The 17,450-nt window shown below is 45.1% G+C and overlaps 1 protein-coding gene across 1 annotated transcript in view; it reads left to right on the forward strand.

Moving 5' to 3' along the window:
• The window catches only part of LOC126990046 (venom prothrombin activator omicarin-C non-catalytic subunit-like), a 51,992-nt gene extending 34,788 nt beyond the window's left edge, over window positions 1–17,204 (forward strand). The window contains exons 4-6 of the mRNA XM_050848611.1: window positions 15,482–15,715; window positions 16,313–16,457; window positions 16,802–17,204. Of these exons, the coding sequence (XP_050704568.1) occupies window positions 15,482–15,715; window positions 16,313–16,457; window positions 16,802–16,901 (479 nt within the window). The 3' untranslated portion in view covers window positions 16,902–17,204. The remainder of the gene's footprint in view (window positions 1–15,481; window positions 15,716–16,312; window positions 16,458–16,801) is intronic.
• Window positions 17,205–17,450: the final 246 nt, after the last annotated feature.

Below are 17,450 nucleotides of genomic sequence, written 5' to 3' on the forward strand. Positions count from 1 at the left end.
GCTTCTCTTACTTGTAGGGGCGGGGAGAGGGACGGGGAGGAGGGGTTAAAGTATAATGATAATGGAAGTAAAGCCACGCAATTGTTTCCCTAGTAGCGATTCCACATACTTACCTCAATGAAAATAAACACTTCTTCGTTAATAGCAAATAGGAGACAAGGAAATCTGGACATCACTTACTGAAAACAAAAATAATCGTTCTCTCTGTTCGAACGAAGGAGTGAACAAGAAGGCGCGTAGTAATGATATCCAAACTCCGGCAGGTTGATTATAATAAAGCTCACTAGTCATGCCCCCTCGTTTGTTTATGCTTTTCCTCAAGTTCATGATATATTTGTATGTTCATTATGGTAGTCCACTATATATACAAGTAACGTGCATTCATTCGTAAAAAACACATCTAATTGAGGGGTTACAACGCTAATTATTTGTTTTAAGGCAGTATTTACCCCTGTACAATACACCTGTCTTGATTTTGAAGTCTGTGTATAAGTAAACAAGCGACACGTGAAAGCTGAAATACAGCATCAAAGGCCCCGTCACTGTGTTCAAAATTGTGTATCTAGTCTAACGCCCAAAAGGTCTCCAGAGGTCGCGTCGTAAAATAAAACCATAAAACATAACTCGCCTTAGAAACAGATTAGTTGTGAAAGCCGCGGGCGGACACAAACGAAGTGAAAAAAAAACATGTATATAAAAACAGTACAAGCTCCCGCGAGTACACAGTCATGGGCGGGGGAAGCAGGAGGAAAGGTTAAGTAAGGGCCATAAATCTTGAACTGATTGTACAGACTGTTATGAGGGCGGTGTGTGTGTGTGTGTGTGTGTGTGTGTGTGTGTGTGTGTGTGTGTGTGTGTGTAATGTTATTTTTTTCTTTTTTACATGGACACGACTTCATGAACTATATATGTGTATAAATTTTTATTTTTTTCCACGGACATGACTTCATACACTATTACAGACATAAATCTTGTTGTTTCTAAGAAACTCATGTCTCCGTAATAGCTGAAACATATGTAAAGCTTCATACTTAACGTGGGAGATTCGAGACAAGGATGGCGACAATGAAAACAGCAACACGGACAAGAAAACACACAAAAAACCCGCTCTGAGGCGCCGGGCGAGGCCTTCATAGGGGGGCATCATACTATGGGCGGCGACGCGGCGTAACCCTGCAGCAAGGTAAAGAAAGCTGCGTGTTTTTATTGAGGTGGGTTATGTTTTATGGCTTGTTGCACGACGCGACCCGTGGACACCTTTTGGGCGTTAGAATATATACTTGCCCTGCAGCCCACACGGAATACCTGCACTTGCCTGACGGGCTCGATAATCCCATGTCCCAATGCCAAGGGTGTAGCGACAAACCGTAAGCAGTGAAGGCCTTTATATATTATGGACCGTCATTTTTATTGCTTTAATTCCTCTTAAAGCTCGAGCATATATGATTTTATCTTCAGATACACGAAGAATGGCCAGGCGGAGTAGGAGTAGTAGTAGTGGTGGTGATGGTGGAGGTAATAGTAGTAGTAGTAGTAGCAGTAGTAGTAGTTGTAGTAGTAGTGGTAGTAGCAGTAATAGCAGTAGTAGTAGTAGTAGCAGTATTATTATTATTATTATTATTATTATTAGTAGTAGTAGTAGTAGTAGTCGATATTTTAGGAGTAGGTGTAGTTGTTGTTATTCTGGTGGTGGTGTCTTTAAGCTGCGGATACAAAATCTATCAATAGTCTCACCACATTTCTAAACACGCTGCTTCTTCTGGCTTATTTTTATGGTAGTGGCGAATTGGCCCTAAGAATCCTGTCTCCTCTTTCATTTCCATCTTATTACGCCACCAGAAGTGCCTTACAACCGGACTTGGACATTGTTGTCGACTTGGGAAACAATGTCAGGCGTGTAAGTGTTTTGAATGTGTCTGAATGATGCTGGGTGGATGTTTAGCTCCTTTTGTTCTCATCAGTAAGTGTGTGTGTGTGGGAGGGGGAGGGACTTATATATTTTTTTATTGTATATACCATTGAGTGCATCACTTTTAAAGAACATACATCAATACCTCTGAACGTTTATATATTTTTTTCCGTTTTTTTTTTCTGATCTCCTGATATCTTTGAATACTCGACACACGCTTATATTTTTGTTTACCTTCCACTCGGGTACACGGAGCGAAGAATGGCCGAGCGTGTCATATCATCGGGTCACTCCGAACCCACAGCCGGCTTGCAACATTTTTTTTCTACAGTGTCAAAGTCGATTCAAAGAGGACCGATGCAACGGTGTCCTCAATGCTACGCCAGATGATAACGAAAGCAGAACATTTATTAGTAAAATCTTCCCGACGTCCCACAACGAGAGACTTGAACACGACTGCTGCTCCGGGACCACTCACCTCACATTTTTACGATCTCAACGTCTACTGCAAGGGATAGGTCAGGTTGCCATCCGAGGGTCACTGGACGAAGAAGGCTGCTGCTTAACATAGCCATGAATGCTAACCAGGACCGGCACAGCACAATCACTTTGCAACTTCCCCAGCCTGACCATATATAGCATAACACAGCACCAGCACACACACACACACACACACACACACACACACACACACACACACATAACATAGCCATCCCTTGTTGGAAACCGGTTCCCCTATTATCAAGTTGGCAGTGTCAATCGACGGCCGCGAGTCGACAGTGGAAGAGCCATAAGGAATTTTTATTTTTTTATTGCGTCAACGAAAGGAGAAAGTGAAGAAAAATAAAGTTGTGAAAAGTATGTGAACACGCCTACAGTATGATGAAGAAATACGGATTTTCTTTTTTTTTTACTCAGAAAGACTACAGTATGGAGAGAGAGAGAGAGAATTTGCTTGTTTACTGATCTGTCTATTTGCTCTTGGTTTGTTTCTTTGTTTCTTTGTTTTGTCTTGGTCCGCTGATACTCGACTTTTATAATAACAACAATAAATCTCATCAAAAGTCAAACGAGCATCACGCTGACGGATTCACACCAATTATTGTGACAGGATTGACAGTACCTTTGCATCACCGAGATAACCGACGGGATAAAACAACGAGCGATTTTTAATGGTGACCGATGTGGCTGCAGGGGACGGTCGGTGCTTATGAATTCCCGCTTAACGAGGATCGGATTGCCATTAAATCAACGCCGAATAGAGGTAGTTAGCCGCTAATAAATACTGTGGAGGTGAAAACAGTGGCATGTGTAAATGTGTTCAGAGTGGCATGTGTGAGTGTGTTCAGAGAGCATATTTAACCACTGTTCGTATAGCCGCCGAGGACACAACACTTCCAGCATTACCTAAACGATTCACCTCAAAGATAAATTTTCTCGATTTTTTTTTAACTCAACACGTTATCCCTCCACTAAGAAGCTTCATAACACTGTTACTCTGTGTGGGTGAAGGGTGTTGGGAGAAAAGGGAAAGTAAAGTGAACATAGGGCTTAAAGATGATGAAGACGGCGAGGTGAAACAGGCGCTAGAAAGTTTTAAAACATCAACATGGAATCAGTATTTACAATTGGGTTAAGTCATGAGCAAGTTATAGATGAAGCAAAGGAGACAGAAGCACTAACAGCCACACTTGTAACCAGAAAAGATAAAAAAAAAAAATCTGTGACTAATATGAAGGAATGTCGTTATATATCATCATTTTGCTCCGGAAAATTAAGTGTAAAAAGATGGTCATGAGGCGTTTGTTTGGATTCAAGTTTCAACCCTCGACCCAGGATCCATTGCACAGTGGCTCTCAACCGCACCAACGGAGTGCTACATTATTTATAAAACCGTAAGCAACACAAGCGCAGATGATTTATTGAGCCGGTATGTAACACTGACCAGATCCTATGTACCTGCAGTGTGACTAGGTTCTGGCTCAACCATTATAGAGCTGACGTGTTTGTTCTAAAGTGCAGGGAGGAATCAGTGGAAATTATTCAAGGGATGATGATTATTAATACAGACACCTTTTATTAATTGAATTCGCATTCGTTTTAAAGGCGTTGACTGCTCGGTGAGATGGGTTTGCTTTTAGAATTGGTAGAAGGGACTGCCAGAAGGGATATTCACTGATTATTATTACTAAAATGGAATTAAGACCCACGGCAAAGGGCACTTGCTGGAAACGTTTAAGTTCAACGAGGGAGTGTAAAAAAGTGGTTAGCGAGTATTGAAGTGGACGAGAACAACAAACTTACTATATAGACGTGTGTGTGTGTGTGTGTGTGTGTGTGTGTGTGTGTGTGTGTGTGTGTGTGTGTGTGTGTGTAAGAGCAAAGTATAATATTTGAACTACGTAATAAAACCTGTTCAAAATCATGGCAAGGACAAAATAAGCGGTGGTTTCCCTGACTTTACGCAATAAAATATGAAGATAATTGTGTTGTACAATCCTAATTATTGTTCTTATGCATACTCTCAACCAGGAACAAACAACAGGTCGAGAGATAACGAGTTATTTTAATGAATGTGTTTTTATTATCTCACATACTGATCGTGTGAAATTCATTTAACAACTTGAATGAAAAATAATGTATCTACAGTGTCCAGTGACGCAAGCCGGTCGGGTTATGCAAGATAATGACAAGGCATTGTGCGGGGCTCAGAGATTAGCTTCCAAATATAAACAACACTGCAAAAAAATAATTACCAGTTGCCAACATGAGCCATGGGAAGCATCGCCTCACCCACCCGCCAGGCGCCAGGGATCATGGTAAAGTGTATGTGGAGCTGAGCGAAGGGCTGCCTAATATGAATGAGAAAAATGGTGAATCCTTGCTCAACGGAGACTGAAAGAATGGTGCAACTCAGACTCCCAGGTACTTTAAACAGATGCCTAATATTCACATAAAGGAAGAAACTTGTAAGTTGGCCGAGAAAAATAAATCATGAAGATTTCCGAGCTTGAAATGAAACTAAAATAGACAAGATATAATATGTAAACTTCATTCTTCATTCTCTCGTGACATGGAATGAGTAGCGGGCTTTTTTTCGCATTTGTTATTTTTTTTATGCCCTTGAAGTGACTCCTCTGCTGGAAAAAAAAGAATAACTACGTAAACAGCTTCAGCATAAGCATGAAAAGAGAATAACGGTACAGAGAAGAAACAGAGGCAAGACAGCAACTTGACGCGAGAGACCGCTGACAGCCACTTAGAAGGAGGCGCTTATAAGGAGGTCGATTAAAGTAATTGTTTAAGCACTTTTATAACTTGAAAATGCCGTGGATTTACAACTCTCTTTTATGAACCGTACATTGCTTTTTCTCTGTGTTTATTCGTTTGTTTGTTTGTTTGCTTCTGTGCGTCCATTAATCTAGTCGACGAACAGTTTTATCTTATCTATTTGTTTATATTTATTTACATAAAATATTTGCATCTTTTTGTTTATTTACATCTATCGTCATCCATTCATCAATATGTTAATGCTTTAATATCTATCTATCTACCTGTCTATAGCTATATCTATATATCTATCTATCCCTCCATTAAGTTCGTATATACTCACCCGTATGTCTGTGTACGTATCTTCATCAGTATGCACTATATCCGGGTGTTCGGGCATTGTTTGGGTCTGTATATGTGCGTCATTGTCTTGTACTAAATAAACCACCTTGTTTTCCCCACACACTACACTGATAAATTGCTGAACGGCGTGCAAATGACGAGGGATAAATAGTGTATGACATGACACGATTCCTACGACGAGAATCAGTCCCCCTAAGATTTTGCTGCTTCCCGGTAATCCTATTATCATTCCCACTAAGTTTCCCTGAGTCATCGCCCGTGTCCTTATCACTCACTTTGGTGGCTCCCTCTCCCCCCCCCCCCCTAGTAACGCCTTCCTCCCCTATCGACGCATCGCTCTCCTACTTCCTCCCCCCAGTAGCAAGAACATCACATATTTCTCTCTCTCACCCTCTCCTCCTCCTCTAGGATTGAAATCCAATCCTTCAAAATTTGCCGACGACACAAAGGTGGGTGGGATGGCCCTCACAACGGCAGACTGCAAAATTATCCAGAGAGACCTGGACCAGATCACTCGGTGGTCAGAAAAATGGCAGATGTCCTTCAACACTGCCAAATGTAAAGTAATGCATATCGGATCCAGAAACAGCAACCACACATACCACTTGGGTGGCGAACCACTACATGTTGTGCAAGAGGAAAGAGACCTCGGGGTCACCATCAGCAGTGACTTGAAACAAATAAAACACTGCAAGTCCGCCTGTAAGAAAGCCAATACAATGCTTGGGTTCATAGCGAGGAACTTCGAATACAAGACGCCGGGAGTTATGTTATCCTTGTACAATTCGCTGGTAAGGCCCCACCTGGAATACGCCGTGCAATTCTGGTCTCCTAATTACAGGCAAGACATTGAATTACTTGAGAGAGTACAGCGCCGCGCCACGAAGATGATACCATCACTGAGGACGAAGCCCTATGAAGAACGACTCGAGCGACTCAACCTCTTCACGTTGGAAAAGAGACGCCTGCGGGGAGACATGATACAAGTCTTTAAGTACCTGAACAAGCTCAGCAACGTTGATCACTCCAAACTCTTCGCGCTACAAACCAACCTGAGAACAAGAAACAACGGAAAAACAATTCAAGCAAAGCGATGCAATACCGACATCGGCAGGAGTTATTTCTCGAATAGAGTTGTTCGCCACTGGAACAGCCTTCCTGCAGGAGTGGTTAGCGCAGAGACCATCAACTCCTTCAAGAAACGCATTGATCGCCACTTTGCTGCATCGGGAGTGAACTGAACGTTCCCAAGAGTAGATACACAAGTGCTTTAATCCTTCCCTGCAAGCCACTCCTATGGCAAACGGATTGATTGAATCACTGAACGCAGGCAGCCTAGTAATGAGCCAACAGGCTTTCTGCTGCCTGCTAGTCCATGTTTCCTCCTCCTCCTCCTCGTCATCATCATCATCATCATCATCATCATCATCGCAGAAGCAGCAACGCACCGCACATTCTGCCTCCCTCCCTCCCTCTCTCCTCTCCCCACCCCTCAGCACACTCGCTTTCCTTCTCTCTCCCAGTACCAGCCTCACAACACTCACTTCTTCCTCCCTTTCTCTCCTTGCGGCTCTCTTAGTATGCAACGCGTTTCGCCCCTTAACGACGAATTTCTTCTTCTCTTCCTTCCTCGGTAGCAGCAGCAGCAGTACAGCCAACTCAACCTCAAACACTTATGTCGGTATTATAAGACACTTTCGGTTCTCACATCAGCTGTTTCTAAAGGTCAAAGAGGGGGTCAATCGGGTTTTAATGAGTGTTTCTTTAGGTTCACGGTATAAGAGAAGGGTCAAACTACCACCAGGGCCATAAAACTACTCCTGGAAATGCCCAAAACTCCTTCGAAAGCCTTGTCAATTATGTGTACTTGGGCGACAAAATGTTTAGTAATACGGCTCCATTTCTAACTTCGTGTTGTTCGTTTCTCATCACACCAATAGTTACTACACCCCTCTCTGGTAACACAGGCTTTCACTCTGGGTTGATAAGGAGAGTCAAGGTTGATCAGCTGGAAGGAACACGAGTGAAGGTGATATTTAGCGCGTTAACACCAAGTAGAGTAATTGGTAGGGGCGTCTTGTATGATGAAAATACGATGACTACACGCCAGCACACGGCCTACATTTTCGTAGTGCTCCGAACAGACGAAGATCGATTATTAATTAGACTGAATACTGTGAAATTTAATTGTTGGCTGGAGAGAGAGAGAGAGAGAGAGAGAGAGAGAGAGAGAGAGAGAGACTAAACAAGCACCTCACACAGCCTCCTCTCCCCAGTTACCAAGCGTCTCAGCGCCAAGCACCTCATCCCTCTCAACACCCCTACACACCTTGGAATTATGCCGGCCGACCCAACCTTCCAAGAGAAACTGACGATTATGTCTACTGACATCAGAGGCCTCCAAACCAACATAGGAGATCTAACACACTCTTATGTTATCCCGCACTCCCCAGACATCATAGCCACAGTGGAGACCTTTCTCAATCCCACCATTCCCGCCAACTTTGGGCATATTCAAGGGTACCTCAATAGAACACGACGGAGCCACCGCCCGTGTGAACTGGTTGTGGTCCCGGGGAGATTGGAACAGCCTGAAGGCAAATCTGGACTCCATCGTGTGGACGGATATCCTCCAAGGAGACGTCAACACCCAAGTGGAGAACTTAACAAACCTTCTTCTGTCTCTGCAACAAGAATATGTGCCCAGCCAGTCATATAAATTAAAACCAAATGATCAGCCCTGGTTCGGCTATTAGTGCAGGATAGCCGCGGACACCAAGAGTAGGGCTTGGCTGCGTTACAAGTCTCATCCTTCTCAGCATAATAAAACCTTACACAGAGACGCCTGCAAGAACATGAGCCGGGTGCAAAAACAGGCTATACAACGCTGGAAGGAGGTAATGAAGACCAAGCTCAGCGGCCAGTCTGTGGGTAGCAAGGAGTGGTGGAGTGGAGTGAAACAACAACAAGGCCTCTCAGCCGACAACGCCATCCCACCCCTCGTCAGGCCAGATGGGTCAGTGGCTATGCGCGACAAAGACAAGGCGGAGCTACTGGCGGCCCACTTCTCTTCCAAAATGTCAGTACCGGATCCCCTCCGCGCCCCCCCGAAGCTGCCATCCCTCACCAGGGCCTCTCTGGAGAGTCTCACTGTCACTACAGAGGAAGTAAAAAATCTGCTGCTGCAAATAGACCCCAAGAAAGCCCTAGGGCCTGACAACATCAGCCCTCACCTGCTAAAAACATGCGCTGGCCAGCTCGCCCTACCACTTACCACCATCTTCAATAACATCCTTTCCACCTCCAAGTGGCCCACACTTTGGAGGAAAGCAAGAGTGGTGGCCATAAACAAGAAAAAAGGCAAACAGGACCCAAAGAACTACCGCCCAGTATCCCTCCTCTCCACTGTTGGGAAAATCTTGGAGTTCCTTATAACAACCAAACTCACGGCCTTCCTCGATGCCCACCATCCCCTCAACTCCAAGCAATTCGGCTTCCGGCAGGGAAGATCTGCTGCAGACCTGCTGCTCCTTAACTCTGCCTCATGGAACCACTCGCTGGACAGGGGACTCGACACCTTCGTCGTGGCTCTTGACATAGCCGGAGCCTTCGACAGGGTTTGGCACCAAGGCCTCATCGCCAAGCTGAAGAGCCTAGGTGTGCGAGGCGCCCTCCTGCAACTCATTGGGGACTACCTCCAGGACAGGGCGTTACAGGTGGTGATTAACGGCCACACCTCAAGCCAGCACCCCATCAATGCAAGCGTGCCCCAGGGCAGCGTACTAGGGCCTCTACTGTGGAATGTTTATTTCAATGACATTCTCCAGCTCATTCCTGAGGCCCAGGCGTACGCTGACGACTGCACCCTTGCCTTCACCAGCGACAGACAGGACTGGCAAGGCACAGTGTGTCGTATCAACATGGCACTCGACAAAATTGTCGCCTGGAGCGGCTGCTGGCAAGTCACCCTGGCCCCTGACAAAACGCAAGCAATGGTAATGTCCCGCAGGCGAGATATCAACAATCTAGCCGGGCCGGGGATACAACTGGAGGGGAAAACGCTACCCCTTCAAGACTCCATCTCCATTCTCGGAGTGGAGTTCGACGCGGGACGCTCCTTCACCAACCATGCTAAAAAAAATATTAAAAAATGCAGCATGGAAACTCAGCTGTGTACGACGCATCTCCCATCTACTTGACGCCAAAGGGACTGAGGTGCTCTACAAGGCACAAGTACGCCCCCTCATGGAGTACTCCCCCCTCGCCTGGTCCTCCTGCCCTCCATCCTACCTTGCAACGCTGGATCGTGTCCAGGCCAGAGCCCAGCGTCTGATACAGCGCACAGGTCCTCAGCACGCGCGTGGCTCCCTGCAACCTCTCCAGGAGCGCGGGGATGTGGCAGGCCTGTGTGTAATGTTCAAGGCACACAATCTAAACACACCCCACCTGGCAGCTCTCAAGCTCCCCGCGCCCCCAACCCCCATACACTCCACCCGATCAGCACCCCACAGACAGGAACAAGTGGCTGTACCCTTCTCCAGGACAGAACACCACTTCCGCTCCTTCCAGCCCCGCTACAGCCGCCTGTGGAACCAGCATGCTCGCCACACCGACCTCCACCATCGCGCGTCACTTCAAGACTTCAAGCGGGAGGTGAACAGCTGGATTAGGACTTCTAGGCAGTAATTCAATGTGTGTCTTGTATGTAGCTATAGACAGATGAAGCTTAAAACCTTCAACTTTAGCACAATCTTCTGTAAGCCCTGTTTAAATAAAAAAAAGAGAGAGAGTTGGAAGGGAATAAAAAGACCCAGCTCAGTATACTCTTCCGCAATGGAAAGATAAATGGGAAGAGAGAGAGAGAGAAATGACAATCACAGCGTTAATGGTAATAGTCTTTAGAGATTGTGTGAGAAGTTATAAGAGACAAGATATGAAGGCATGAAATTAGGATAAGATAAAAAAAAGTCTGAATGAAATAAGAGAATGAAGTGAGCGGAAGGAGACACGGAAAGTTAAAGGAAAGATTGAGTAGAGGGAAGGCAGAAGGACAGGTGTAAGGAGAAATAGGGACAATTGATTAGGCGTGAGAATAATAACAGTGGAAAGGCAACAGAGGAGATGGATGGAGAAGAGGAGAAGGGAGAAGGTTAGGACCCATGGAGGGAGCAGAGGAAGGATTAGTCTACGGGTCATTCACATCCAACACGGACTTCACTGAGACTTGCCGCACGCAGTCCATCATGCTCACTGCCGCACACACACACACACACACACACACACACACACACACACACACAGTAGATAATGTTAAGAATCACTTGATAAAAAAAGTATGAACCACGACCTCAATCATGTAATTCTATGGAAGCTTGAGCTCTTATAGATATCAAAGAACAGTAGGTGTACACGAGAAGGAAGTCCACGCCTTTTTGCTTGGGTTGCTTTGTAAGGAATATATTTTGAGAAAAAAAACTTTCTAACTGTACAAGGACGGTTATGAATATTAGTGGCGAGCTGCTTATCGGGAAGACTTAAAACGCAAGTGTAAGGCCTCGAGGGATCTGTCTTAACCCTGATTATGTTCCTGATGCATGTGCCTCAAGGATGGACTGACGAGTTATGGTAATGGGTTATGCTAGACTTAATTAAGAGTGTTGGCTACTGGAGTGAGCTGCAACACGACGTTCAAATTCTTTCCTGGCCTCAGCATATTTTAGTGAAGACTGATTTTTACTTTAATGCCTCTTAGGGCTCGTACCAGACTCTGGTACAGTAAGGATGATCGACAGCGTTCTCGTTACCCCGGCCACTCGGCGATGGACGGATCATCAGTCGTTGGTGCGACTCGCAGTGAGACCCGACGTCCACTACTTGGTGCAACAACCACTCGACGACCGCCTAAATCTTCGTTACTGACCTTAAGACACACCAGAGACTTGATTCTTGACTTAAATATTGCTCCAGAGTAGTAGCTGACCCAGCTGCCTGAGTGTGGCAAACACCGTTGAGCGTGTGCGCGCTACCACGCGAGCAGAAAGTGCTGGGCGGCCACACGAAAGGTAATGTTTTTAGCTCACGTGCTGACACAGGCCTCTAGCAAAACAATAATATTCACTTGTGTATAAAACCTTATAATGAAAACTGTGATGGAAAATGGCCTGTCAAGTACTGGAGTAGGAAAGAGGTTTCGTAAAACTTCTGAACTTTATTTTACTGCGAAAGGACAACACAGAGACAAGCAAATCATTCAATTACTAAATACATTCATCAGTGTTACAAGTCTGGCATGCCTGGAAAACCTTCTCATATAAGTTTTTATTACGTGAATCTCTCCTCTGAGTTCACTGAAATGTACGTAATAAAACAACCATAGGATTGGATAAAAACTGCGAAAAAATATGATCAAACAACTGAAGACATTATGACAATAAATAGCCAATAAGAAGGATTAGTTGACTGTTACATTAAGTTTTCCATAAAAGAAAGTCAAGCTCCACAATAACCAATAACCTTTGTGACCTGGTTTGGGAAAAAAAGTGGTTGTCGCTCACCCTGCTTCATGCTGCCTCTCACATTAAAGTAAAACCTCACTGCTATGCTGCTAGAAGTTACACACACAAGTTCATCTGAGAGAAAATGGTTTAAGTGGTAGCTGGGGTTTTTTTTTTTTTTTACAACAAAGGAGGCAGCTCAAGGGCACAAAAAAACAAACAATAAAAAAGCCCGCTAATCGCAGCTCCCATAAAAGAATCAGAAGAGGCGGCCAAAAGCAAGGTCAAACTCGGGAGGAGAGGTGTCCTGATACCCTCCTCTTGAAAGAGTTCAAGTCGTAGGCAGGAGGAAATACAGATGAAAGAAGATTGTTCCAGAGTTTACCAGCGTGAGGGATGAAAGAGTGAAGATGCTGGTTAACTCTTGCATAAGGGGTTTGGACAGTATAGGGATGAGCATGAGTAGAAAGTCGTGTGCAGCGGGGCCGCGGGAGGGGGGGAGGCATGCAGTTAGCAAGTTCAGAAGAACAGTCAGCGTGGAAATATCGATAGAAGATAGAAAGAGAGGCAACATCGCTGCGGAATTTAAGAGGTAGAAGACTATCAGTAGGAGGAGGAGAGCTGATGAGACAAAGAGCCTTAGCCTCCACTCTGTCCAGAAGAGCTGTGTGGGTGGAGCCCCCCCACACGTGAGATGCATACTCCATACGAGGGCGGACAAGGCCCCTGTATATGGATAGCAACTGCGCGGGGGAGAAGAACTGGCGGAGACGATACAGGCTGGCTTCAGGGTGTGCAGGGGCGTCAAGTGGAAATAGGAGACGAAAAAATTTCGCACTAGAGAACAATTCCATAGATTAATATATTACTGTGTTTATTATTTATCACGTCTTTCAAAATAGGTTAATAATTTAGTAAGACAGTCTTCACGGCTGAGGCAGTAAATTATGTATATGACTCATTCGCTTAGAACTCAATTAGGACGAGTTAGCAAGCCGCTTGTTACCTTCGTATGCTACAGTCTTACGAATAATGCCCGGCTGACTAGAGGCTTCAGTACCAGTTTTCTTTAACGCATATTCATCGAGTTATAAGTTTTTTAGTCGGTAAATTTGGACATTTGAAAACATGGCGGTGGGCGGCAGGTTCATGATTATAGAGGACGCTTCGCGCGGCGCTGTGTAATCAACGAGGGCGCGTGATGGAGGGGCGGCGGCGAGGCGGCGGCGAGGGCTCCTTACCGCCAGGCCGTAAAGTGAATACGTTGTGTTCATGCGACCGGTTGGCGAGGCGGCTCTCTAATCATACTTTCCTGGCTACACAACCAGGATGGACTGATGTGTTAAACATGTACAATGTTGTACATGAGCAGAGACACTGAGCGATGGGGGAACGTACTGGCCAGCACGCACGCACGCGCGAGCAAGCATGACACACACACACACACACACACACACACACACACACACACACACACACACAGTTGCTGCAATATGTTTTCTCGTGGACTGCAATGGTCATGCAAGACTACATTTGCATGTAATTTGTGCGCCTGTGGTAGGAAATGTTCCCGTGACTTCAGGGACGCCCTGGAGATGATGATGATGATGATCGTGATATTTGACAATGCTTGTGTGTGTGTGTGTGTGTGTGTGTGTGTGTGTGTGTGTGTGTGTGTGTGTGTGTGTTTATATATATATATATATATATATATATATATATATATATATTATATATATATATATATATATATATTATATATATATATATATATATATATATAATATATATATATATATATATATATATATATATATATATATATATATAGTATGTATGTATGTATGTACACTCACCAAAAACTTATCGAGCACCTGGGCACGATGAATGTGTGTGTGTGTGTGTGTGTGTGAGAGAGAGACAGTGGGACGCCAGCCCTCGTCGGGCGAGGAACGTAACCGGCCCTTCCGCCGGTAGCAGACTGCCTGGTTGCTCGCCCGGCTCTTGCTACGGGCTGCTTCTGGGCGCCTGCCTGGGGGGCCCGTGCCTCCTTCGCTGCTCAACGGCTGCTACTCGTGTCTGTGGCGGCGGCGGAGGCATCCCCACACCCGTAACGAGCTTTGCTTTTAAGGGGGAACATCTTTAAGAAGAAGATGAATGTGAAAATGAATCGATCATGGCTAGTCGCCTCGGAATGGTTGGTACCCCTGGTTGTGATGACGCACCTGAATCCGAGCCTGTGTTGAACTTGGTATCGGAGATTTGACGGTCGCAGTAAGTAATGCTCACGATAGCCACAATGGAGACCTCACAAGGCCGGCGCAAAGTCATTATTATCCTTCGCGCTAAAGGCCTTAGATATAAACGCTTTTTAAGTCAACTATATTGCGTTTGTCGGTTTATGCAATCACCACATTGTTATTTAGTTGTTCCTATCAGTATTATTCGCACTTTCAATGTGATCGAGTCCAACATGTGTCCGGTTTTTTGTTTTATTTGGTCGAACATTTTTATATACAAAGTTTATGAAGGTGCGATGTGTGTGTGTGTGTGTGTGTGTGTGTGTGTGTGTGTGTGTGTGTGTGTGTGTACATCCATACGTGCACATGTACTACCTAGTGGTTAACATCAAGATCTAAAGAAAGAAGAATTTATTTAGACCTTGGTTAACACGTTCGAATCACTACGTTCACATCCAAAAGGTCCTTCGGTCGATTCCCGAGCAGAGTGGACACGGAGGGGCAGCCTCCTTCAGCCACCTCTCCACCCAGAAGTGAATAATATATTACAGTGAATAATGTAATATAGCAAATAATATAGATCACAACAAATAAAAAAACAACGTACTAATTACATAAAGCAACATCCGCAATTCAAATAACTTTAAAAGTGTTTACTAGTATTTATAAAAAAGTGATGCCCTAAGACCCGTCACAGGAGCTCCAAAGTCATCGGGGACCTTACGACTGGCAATTGCGAGTCCAGCACGTGATGAGACCATGGTGAATGGCACACACACACACACACACACACACACACACACACACACACACACACACACACACACACACACACACAAACATACCAAATACATTGGAAACCAAGCTTTTTGGTGTCCCAATAAGGCTAATCGTCGTGACCATTTCCGAGTTAAATGTTTATTTATGGCGTATAATTGGCAATACTGCTATCACGGATGGTGTTAAAAAGAATGATGATGTAATTGCTAACACATTCTTGAAGGTTTGCATGGTGGATTTAGGTTCTCAGAAATCAGTTTAGATATTGTCCGATTATGTTTAGAACTTTTTTATTTATTTGCTGTGCATATGAAAACATCATCACGTCTTTACCATAGATTTCTGTGGTGTGTGAGGCGTCAGATCAGGTTTTGTAGGTCAACATATTTCCTCACTAAATGATACCTCCGCCATTTGCCCCGCAGTGGAGAACATCGCCTACAAGGGCAGCACTTGGGTCAACGACAAGAGACACTCGTGGTCAGACTGGAACTACGCCCCGGCGAGCCTGGCCGTGGACGGGAACCGGGACACGACCCTGCAATCGTGCCCCGTCATCGACAACGACAGCGTGGACGAGCCCGTGTGGATGGTGGACCTGGGCGGGCGGCAGCAGGTGCGCGGCCTGGCGCTGCTCACCTGGCAGGGACGTGGCCAAGGTTGGTTTCTACTTACCTTCTACTTTAGATTCGCAGATGACATGGTATTACTATTTCTCATAAAATTTTACAGGGTGATCGAGAAACAACACGGAGGGCGTAAAAACTAGAAACTACACACACAACCTCAAAGTATTGGTTTGAAATGATTAAGAAAACGACGAGACTAATATCTGATAATCAAGTGGCAGGGCAACCAATAGTGATCGAGAGCAAAACATTTGAGAGTTGAGACAAACAGGTGTACAAACCTAGCCGTCGAAAAATAATAAGGAAGAAAATAGGAGCGGGATGGAGCGCTTTTGGTATGCATAGTAAACCATGAGTAGCAAAATGTCACTCTTTTAGAAGAAAGTGCTGTAGCCTACAATCAGTGTATCCTGAACATATGGTTTCATGTCTTATGGTTTTATCACATGCATTTTGGCCACCTCTTTGGATTCTTTTTAGGAGCAGCAAGTAGCGGCCTTTTTTTATTATTGTTTCCTTTTTTTGTGCCCTTGAGCTGTCTCCTTTGTTGTAAAAAAAGAAAAAAAGCTGCATCCAAACTTAACTAGTGTGATTGATCTCAAACACAGCTTCCGCATCTGTCCGCAGACCAGCAGACCCTGTACCGAGACTACGTGTTCGGCCTTGACCGCCTCACAGTCTTCGTCGAGAACCAGCGTCGCCTGGACACACTGTCGCCGCAGGACCACAAAAAGTGCGCCTCCATTACAAGACTGAACAACGCTCTCTTCAGGTAAGGTTGATTTTGACTTGCCTTCATCTTCGTGAAACACATGTGTTGGAGACGATGAATGATACGACTTTAGGTCCTCAGCAGCGCCAGAGTAATTACGACTATTATTCATTATCAGTTTGGTAAGCATTCAAAGTTGGCGATTATCTCTCTCTCTCTCTCTCTCTCTCTCTCTCTCTCTCTCTCTCTCTCTCTCTCTCTCTCTCTCTCTCTCTCTCTCTCTCTCTCTCTCTCTCTCTCTCTCTCTCTCTCTCTCTCTCTCTCTCTCTCTCTCTCTCTCACACACACACACACACACACACATTCATTAGCTCAATCCACTAATCCATTATCCCCGTGAGCAGAGAGCGCGTGCACGTGGAGTGTCCTCAGCCCCAGGGCCGAGAGAATACAGGGTCCGCGCAAGGAGCCACCAAAAACTCCACCGGGCCGCGCAGGTCGTGACGTCACAGGGTGCGTGCAGGGAAGAGTCCGAGGTGGCTGCCGCGGCCAGTCTGGGTTCAACCGTGGCGGGGTGTGCGCCACTGTCATGCCAAAGCATGACAGTAAGACAGCAAAGAAAAACAAAAGGAAGATCCTGATTGGTCAGGATGAAAAGTTATGAGGACATAAGAATACTGATGAATTGTCTGTGAACTGTAATAGTATGCACTGATGTTGCTCCTAACATATTATTATGCCTTTTCCGAAGTATGCACCAGTGTTTTGTTACTTTTGATAGTGGTATCATTAAATGTGACCCCTAGTCCCCTACCACTTTCATATCCTTTGTGCAGTGAGAATGTCAACTGACAGCATATTCTCATAATATATACTGTAAAAAAGTATCAAGGTCATCAATAAGAATTTTATTACTTACAATATTAGTGTGGTAATATGCTGCTGCTTAGAGAGAGAGAGAGAGAGAGAGAGAGAGAGAGAGAGAGGGGAGGGGGTAGGGGAGAGAGCAACCCGCCCCCTGTGGGCCGCCCGTGAGAGAGAGAGAGAGAGAAG

Source organism: Eriocheir sinensis, unplaced genomic scaffold, assembly GCF_024679095.1.
Source record: "Eriocheir sinensis breed Jianghai 21 unplaced genomic scaffold, ASM2467909v1 Scaffold143, whole genome shotgun sequence".
In the NCBI taxonomy this organism is placed as follows: Eukaryota; Metazoa; Arthropoda; class Malacostraca; order Decapoda; family Varunidae; genus Eriocheir; species Eriocheir sinensis.